General features: G+C 52.3%; 1 protein-coding gene across 1 annotated transcript in view; it reads left to right on the forward strand.

Moving 5' to 3' along the window:
• The first annotated feature begins 4,894 nt into the window (after positions 1-4,894).
• Positions 4,895-7,792, forward strand: part of DRAXIN (dorsal inhibitory axon guidance protein) — a 9,794-nt gene continuing 6,896 nt past the window's right edge. Inside the window, exons 1-2 of the mRNA XM_015419883.1 lie at positions 4,895-5,315; positions 7,034-7,330. Of these exons, the coding sequence (XP_015275369.1) occupies positions 4,895-5,315; positions 7,034-7,330 (718 nt within the window). The remainder of the gene's footprint in view (positions 5,316-7,033; positions 7,331-7,792) is intronic.

Consider the following 7,792-nt stretch of genomic DNA (forward strand, 5'->3'; position numbering starts at 1 on the left):
TCGCCCGGGCGGCGCCCCAGGGGGGAAGGGGGGGGGGGGGGGGGTAGCTAGCGGCACACTGATGAATGAGGGGCAGGTTGAAAGGGGAAGGGGCAAGCCGGGAAGAATGGGGCCTGTGAATTTGGGGGTGGGCTTGTCCTCGAAAGAAGCTGGCACCAAAACCAGGTCAGGGTCCAATTTTTATTTATTTATTTATTTAAAAAGTGGCTTTACAACTCTGGTGAAAGCCCAGGAAGTGGTGGGAGAGGAGACCCTCCGGAGAAGGGGAGTGTCAAAGGAACCCCGAGGGGGTGTTTGCTTTGCCTGCTGCAAGGTGGGGGGGGCTTACTTGTGAATGTGGGGTGGGGGGGTGTCTGTGAAAAGAAGGCCTCCTCCCTGGCCACAGACAACTGCCCAAGCATGTCTGTTTGCCTCTGGGATCCAGGAAAGCAGATGGAGCCTAGCCCAGGGGGGTAGAGAAGCCTCGTCTGCCAGCACAATGCCGCCTTCCCGCTTCCCGCTCGCTCGCCGGACGGCTGCTGGCGTGGGCAGCTTGGCCGGCACCATGCACTTCCGAGAGCCTCATACATCATCCGTGCCCCCCCGCCGAGCTGCTATTGACCAGCCTCCTTGGCACGGGGAGCTCGGCTGTGTCGCTGGCCACCTCTGACACGTGCACGTAGGTTTGCCCAGGGCCACAATGCCAGGCCTGGGGACTTCCAGGGGAAAGATGGCCAGATTTCTCAGAGGGCAAGCAGCAGGAGGGGAGAGGGAGAGAGCTCTCCCATGCACAGGCATGGAAATGGATGGGAAGCGGCGCATGAGCCGCTGCCCCCTCCCACTGGCTTCTTTGGCTCGCAGAAATGTTCTTGACGGCGCGCCAGACGGAACAGCTTTGCAAAGATTTTCGCTCTGCTCTGTTGTCGCTCTGCAGTTTTACAAAGCAGAGGTTTATGTGATACTCTGAAACTGGGGCATCATATTTAGACAATGAAAGAGAGGGAGGGAGGAAGGAAGGAAGGAAAGATGGCAGTCACGTGTTAAAATAGTTGTCATCTTCCTTTTGGGCTCCTAAAGCGGTTTGCAAAAGCCATAAAAGGAACCAAGCATAGATAAAATATGACACAGTCTGCTGTGTAGTGGTTAGGAGTGCGGACTCTAATCTGGGAGAACCGGGTTTGATTCCCCACTCTGCCTCCACATCCAGCTGCTGGGGTGACCTTGGGTCAGTCACAAGTCCTCTTAGAGCTGTTCTCTCATTAGCAGTCCTTGAAAGAGCTCTCTCAGCCCCGCCTACCTCACAGGGTAGGGAAGGGAAAGGAGACTGTAAGCCGCTCTGAGACTCCGAGTAAAGGGCGGGGTATAAATCCAATCTCCTCCTCCTCCTCCTTCTCCTCTTCTTCTTCTTTGTCACATGTTCAGCCCACCTGTCCTGGAAGAGTCCAGCATGGTGCAGTTGTAAGGTGTCAGACTAGGCTCTCAGAGACCCAGATTCAAATCGTCTCTCTGCCAAGAAGCTCACCTCGTGGCTCATGGAGAAGGGGCAGAATAAAAAGGCCATCAGATAGTCTGAAAGAGCTCAAAGTGGCTTACAAGATTCTCCAGGAAGACAGTTGTAGAGGGTAGCTTTCTGGAGTGGAAAGAGACAGAGATGAGTCTAGTAGGGCCTCAGAGACAGCAAGAGTTTCCAGGCGTACACGTTCCAGAGGAAAAGCAATGACCAAGCGAGGTTTGACGCTCAAGAGTTTGTACCCCAAAAATCTTGCTGTTCTCCAAGGAGCCAAGGGTGTAGACTTTCCAATTTCCCGGGGGGGGCTGGGGCTCGACCAGAGGCATTGCTTTGCTAGGAGCAAGGGTGGCTCCCGGGGGAGGCTGAGTACCTTCCTGAAAATTTCGGCGGGGGCTCACGCCCCGCCGCCCCCACGAAGATTACGCCTATGCAAGCGACTGGACTCAGATCTAAGATTCTCTGTGGTATCCTCACAACAGCCCTGTGAGGTATGTTAGTGAATGGCCCAAAGAAGGTCATGGCAGAGAAAGGATTCGAACACAGGTCTTCCTTGGCCTACTCTGGCTGCGGTCACACGGAGCATTAGCCACACTACAGAGACGAAAGATAGGCGGATTTTCCGGGCGCGATCAAACCGCAACATCTGGGAAGCGTAGAGCTCCCGTGGCGAACCTCCGAGGTACTAGTTTCCGGAAACCGCGGGGCAAGGGCGGGCATCTGATCACATTTCCAGTGGTAGCTCGTGGCATCCAGCACCTGCCCATGTCCCGTCGCGAAAAGTTTTTTTTCCAAGTCTCCACGGGATGCGCACAAGCACCCAACGGCGCATGCGCACACTACGGTTAAAAAACAAAAACCCGCCGCGCCGCTTCTTTGCCGTGCCGCAGGATTGACGTATGATCGGCACCTCCCCCCGAACCACAGGACATCAGCTGGACGTTTGATCCGGCGGCCGCATGGTAGTTCATTCCGGGGCAAACAGCCACGCCTTCTCCCCGCGATATCTGGCCCATGTGACCGGGGCCTCAGATAGGCTAACCACTGCACCACCCTAGATCTTTAACGCTAGCCACCATACACAAAAGATACACAATTGGCCAGTAAGAGTAAAAAAAGAAAAGAATATATCCTTGCAAGGGAGGGGCTTTGGTAGAGGAACAGGGAGAAATCCGGTTCTTAAGAGAGACAAATTGTTTCTTTGTTCAACAACGTCCCTCTGTTTCGGTGTGCTTGGAAACAGCTGAGAATTTGATTTCCACTGTGTGGTGTTATTTTCTATTTCTGCGCGTCGCTTTAAAAGAGGAAGAAGTCTTGGAACATTGGATGTTGGCTTTCAGCTTTAACTCCTCAGTTGACATGGAGATGCTAGATTTGGGGTGGGCGAGTTCCCGGGTTCCCCATGTCTAGTGAGACCGCTTCTGTTTTCACAAGGTGGATTTTCTCAGATTCCCCAGAGAACAGGCTTGTGAAGAACTTGCCTGATCGCCTAGGGCGTATGAGGAGCACATCCAGGTGACCAGGCAGGAAAGCAATTTATACATTGGAAATATGTGTTTGGTTCTTTTTTAAAAAAATTCAGGCTGCCAAATGGGCCACAAATAAATAGCAAAGGTATAGAGGAGCAGGGGGTCTAGAAAATGCTGCCGTGGACTAGCTGGGTGTCCTGAATTAGCACCCCTTGTTCGGTCCCACCCCCAGCCCCCCAATTCCAATTCCTCCTTCATTGCAAGGTTTTCATCAAAGGCCAACCTGCTGTGAGATGCAGATTGGAGACAGGGCCCAGAACGCCAGGCAGACCTGGCACCAATGACGCCCACAACAGCTGGCGTGGGGCTCCACACTGGCGGGGCAGCTGGAGCCGATCAGAGAGTTGCAGGTTGATTAATGACCATCATTTGCACATGAAACCTCAGCCTCCTCTCTCACTCCGGTGGGCTTTGCGCAGGACTTCTGGATGCTGAAACTAAAGGATGGGATGGAAGGGGAGGGGGTGTTCGTGTTCTCCATGCTCTCAGGGCAATGGGGGCCTGCCAAGATTGGCTCGGATGCTGATGTATGTTTAAACTATTTGCCTGTCTCCTGGAGGCTAACTGGTGGGCAACGAAAAATGGACCGTCTGTGCCCTTTACTGTTGCTAAAAGACTGGAGAGAGAAAAATGCCCACCTGCCATAACCCCGTGGATTGTGGCCCTTACAACCTTACCAGCTGTCTGAGGAAGTGTGTATGCACACAAAAGCTCACATCTTGAATAAAACCTTGTCGGTCTTAAAGGTGCCACTGGACGCCAACGTTGTTCTAACCTTACCAGCAGTTGAATGTATGGACAACAATGGCATATGGACTTATTTTTAAAAAATATTTGGAAACCTTTTATAAGATGCCTATGTCTAGACCATTATCGTTATAGTTTCTATTTCTTTTCTGTTTGGAGGCCCACTTAAGAGGGAAAAAAATGTAATTAAAAAAGAGAGAGATTGGCTTGGACTCGTGTCGCCGGCAATTTTACATATTTGCCACTAGCCAGTTTCTTGCTTACTGCGGTTTTACTTACTTTACTGTAGTTTGCCCCCATCGTACCCCTATGATTAAATTGTTAATAACAAGAATACACCGCCAGTATCCTGGTGCTTCCTAGGGTTGCCAACCTCCAGGTGGGGCTGGAGATCTCTCGGAACAACAAGTAATCTCCACACTACAGAGATCAGGTCCCCAGGAGGAAATGGCTGCTTTGGAGGGTGGACTCTATTGTATGCCATGGAGCAGGGGCGTCAAATATGCAGCCCGGGGGCCGGATTAGGCCCCCGTAGGGCTTCTATCAGGCCCGCAGTGGAACTGGCTGCCTTCTGCTTCTTCTTCCAGTTCTGCTGCTGCTGCGTCGTCGTAGGTTTGCGGCTTACAGATACACACTTGAACAGCATGCTCAAGACTGCAACAGCACAGACATTTTGATGCAATACTTCAGAGCAGGAGGTGTCAGTTATCAGACACTGTTAAATAAACAAAATATTGCAAGAGTGCTAATATTTTAAGCACGTTTTTAAGTTTAAAAAAAACCCTTTGTGTTTGTGTCCTTTATAAAGGCTTATATCTCTGTTACCTGGCGTTACATTTTATGACACACATGGCCCAACAAGGTCTCGTTTACGTCAGATCTGGCCTTCACAACAAATGAGTTCGACACCCCTGCCATAGAGTCTAGGAGAAATGGAAGTCCTAGAGTGGCATCACATCCCTGCTGAGCTCCCCTCCCTCCCTCCCAAACTCCATCCTCTCCAGGCTCCACCCCCAAATCTCCAGGAATCTCCCAGCCGATAATTGGCAACACTAGCATTTCGCAAGTGGAAATTGCTGCTGTTCACCGACTTGGATGCCTCTCTTGCAGGTGAGGTCCGGTTTTCAGGACGATGGCCCCTCCCCCTGCCTTTTCCGCCCCCATCTTTGTCTTCTGCCTGCTGACTCTCAGCCCCACGGACTCCCTCGAGCCGGCCCCGGGGCTCAGCAACAGCTTCCAGAGCCAGGATCCGTGGGCCTCCCAGCCGCGAGCCGTGACCCACCACCGTAGACACAGCCTCCTGAGGCGGGAGTGGGCCCACCGTGGGATGCCAGCCCGAGCCAGGGTCTCCGGAGAGGCCGGCCTGCGGCACCTGGGCAGATCTGGGTCGATGGACCAGCCGGCCGGCCTCCGGCAGAAGGACATCTTCTTGGGCTTCGCCTTCCCGTATCCTGAGCAGCAGGAGAACCACGCTCCCGGATCAGAAAGGGGGAAGAAGCAGAACCGCGAGCTCCGACGACACAGCCGCAGGGACCGACTGAGGCAGCACCGAGGTACCGGGAACCAGTGCGGGGTGGTGTGGGGTGGGGAACGGCACAGGCGGCCTGCAGCTTGCTGTCAAACTCTGTCTCTAGTTTGCCGTGACTGTAGGGGGGAGGGAAATTCCTGGGGGTGTGTGAATGGCTGAGGGTGCCAACTGCTCTATCATAGGCAGCACAACTCTTCCCAAGATACCTCCCTTGTCCGGGGACGACCTTGAAGCCAAACTGTGCCAGCTTGCCATTATAGATAAAGGAACCGTATATTCACAGGTGTGTGTGTTGGGGGGTATTGAGCGTGAAAGCTAGGCGGGATGGTTGCAAAGAGTGATTGGATGTCATAGAAGGGGAGGGGCTATTTGAACTGTCTATCCCAGGGGTGGCCAAACTGTGGCTCTTTCACACATATTGTGCGGCTCCCGGCAGGGCGGCTGGGGAAGCGAAAGGGAGATTTGCCTCCCCAATTGGTCTTCCCCTCCCCAGCTAGTGTTCCCCTCCCTGGGTAGGCTTGATGTGGGGGGCAGCAGAGAGAGAAAGAAACTTAAAATTTAAATTTGATCTCAAAGCAGCCCCCCGCTGGCCGGCTTGGAGAAGGCATTTGTCTCTTTAAATCCCTTCTCCAAGCCAAGCCAGCAGGTGTGGGTTATTATTGGTATTATTATTGGTATTATTATTGGTATTATTATTATTATTATTTAAAGTTAACGTTGTTTTCTTCCCCCCTCCCCCATCTATTTGATTTCTTTCCACTTTCTTTCTTTCCACCTTTCTCTCTCTCTCTTTCTCCCCTCCCTCCTCATCTAAAGTGAAATGTGTTCTCCAAGCCCCGCCACACCTGCAGACTGGCTTGGCTCGGAGAAGGCATTTGTCTCTTTAATTTAATATGTGGGTTCATGTCTTGTGGCTCTCAAACATCTGATGCTTATTCTATGTGGCTCTTACGTCAAGCGAGTTTGGCCACCCCTGGTCTGCATCTTTGGATTCTCCCACCAGAACCTCGGTTCTGACACGGTACTGATCTAGCCTGGAACATGATTGTTTCTCAATAAACAAATCACCGCCAAAGAGAGAGTAGCTTCGTCCAGGAGTCTGACACTTGCTTAGCTGTTTGTGGCAGAATTGCCAACTCTGAGTTGGGGAATTTCTGGAGCCTGGGGAGGAAAACGTTTGGGGAGAGGAGAGACCTTAGTGAGGTATAATGTCATAGCATCCCCTTTCCAAAGTAGCTCTCTTCTCCAGGGGAACTGACCTCTGTCATCTGGAGATCTGTTACAATTCTGGGAGACCTCCAGACCCCACCTGGAGGTTGGTAAGCCTAGTGGCCGAGTCACCCAAATCTCAGCTCCAGAGATAGCTTGAACTGGGGGGCACCCAAGGAAGTTGGCAGATTGTAAATTCAGGACAGCCAAACGAAAGCAGTTCTTCAAACAGCACATAGTTAACTTGTGGGACTCCCTGCCACTGGATGTGGTGACAGTCGCTCACTTAGCTGGCTTTAAAAGAGAATTAGATGAATTCGTAGAGGAAGGAAGAGACGTTCCGACTGTTGTTGTTAACCAGGATAGCTAAATGGAACCTCCTTGTTTAGGGGCAGTGTATCTCTGAACATTCATTACCGGGGGAGGCTTTGTGCCTCACTTGTGGTCTTCTGGGTGCATCTGCACGAAGTAGGATGCTGGACTAGACGGACTGTGGGTGTGATCCAGCTAGAGGTCTGTTCTTCTGTCTTGCAGGCAAAGGCCCTGATCCGGGGCCAAGCGCACTGTATAAAAAGCCTGAGAACTTTGAGGAGCAATTTCAGGCACTCCAGACAGAAGGTTCTCCTACAGGACCGGCTCCCACCTCCCTCCTTGGCTCCACGTCAAATATATCAACTGAGGAGCCGCCCACTCTCCAAGCTACATCCCCCCGGCCTCGGGTCCGTGCCAGGCAAGAGGGGGACGTGATGCCCACCCTGGACATGACTCTCTTCGACTGGACAGATTACGAAGATCTCCGGCTAGATATGTGGCCCTCGTCCCAGAAGAAAGGTACTGCCGGCCTTGGTTGATGTGGCCAGAGGCACCTCATTCTAAAACAAACCCAGAGGGCGATGGATTTCCATTCTGTATGGCTAAATGTGGTGCCTTCCACGGAGACAGATCAAGATGGGTCGCCGTGTTAGTCTCTCTGTAGCAGTAGAAAAGAGCCAGGAGCACCTTTAAGACTAACAGGGGTCATTTCGTAGAAAAAGAGGTGCAGGAGCTCATTCGCATAACTCATTAGCATAACTTATTTGCATATGCCACACCCCCTGGCATCACCGGAAGTGTGTCAGAAGGCAACACCCACCGCTCAGGCTCCACTGGACTGTTTTGGATTGCTAGCTATTGGGGGGGGGGGACATGGAGATTGGCCCTCACAGAGGAGGGAGAGCTTGTACCTGAATAAAACTTGGTCTTAAAAGGTGCCACCACTAGGCTGTTTTGGATTGCTAGCTGTTGGGGGGGGGG

This window comes from Gekko japonicus, unplaced genomic scaffold, assembly GCF_001447785.1.
Source record: "Gekko japonicus isolate JY-2015 unplaced genomic scaffold, Gekko_japonicus_V1.1 scaffold3202, whole genome shotgun sequence".
Taxonomy (NCBI): Eukaryota; Metazoa; Chordata; class Lepidosauria; order Squamata; family Gekkonidae; genus Gekko; species Gekko japonicus.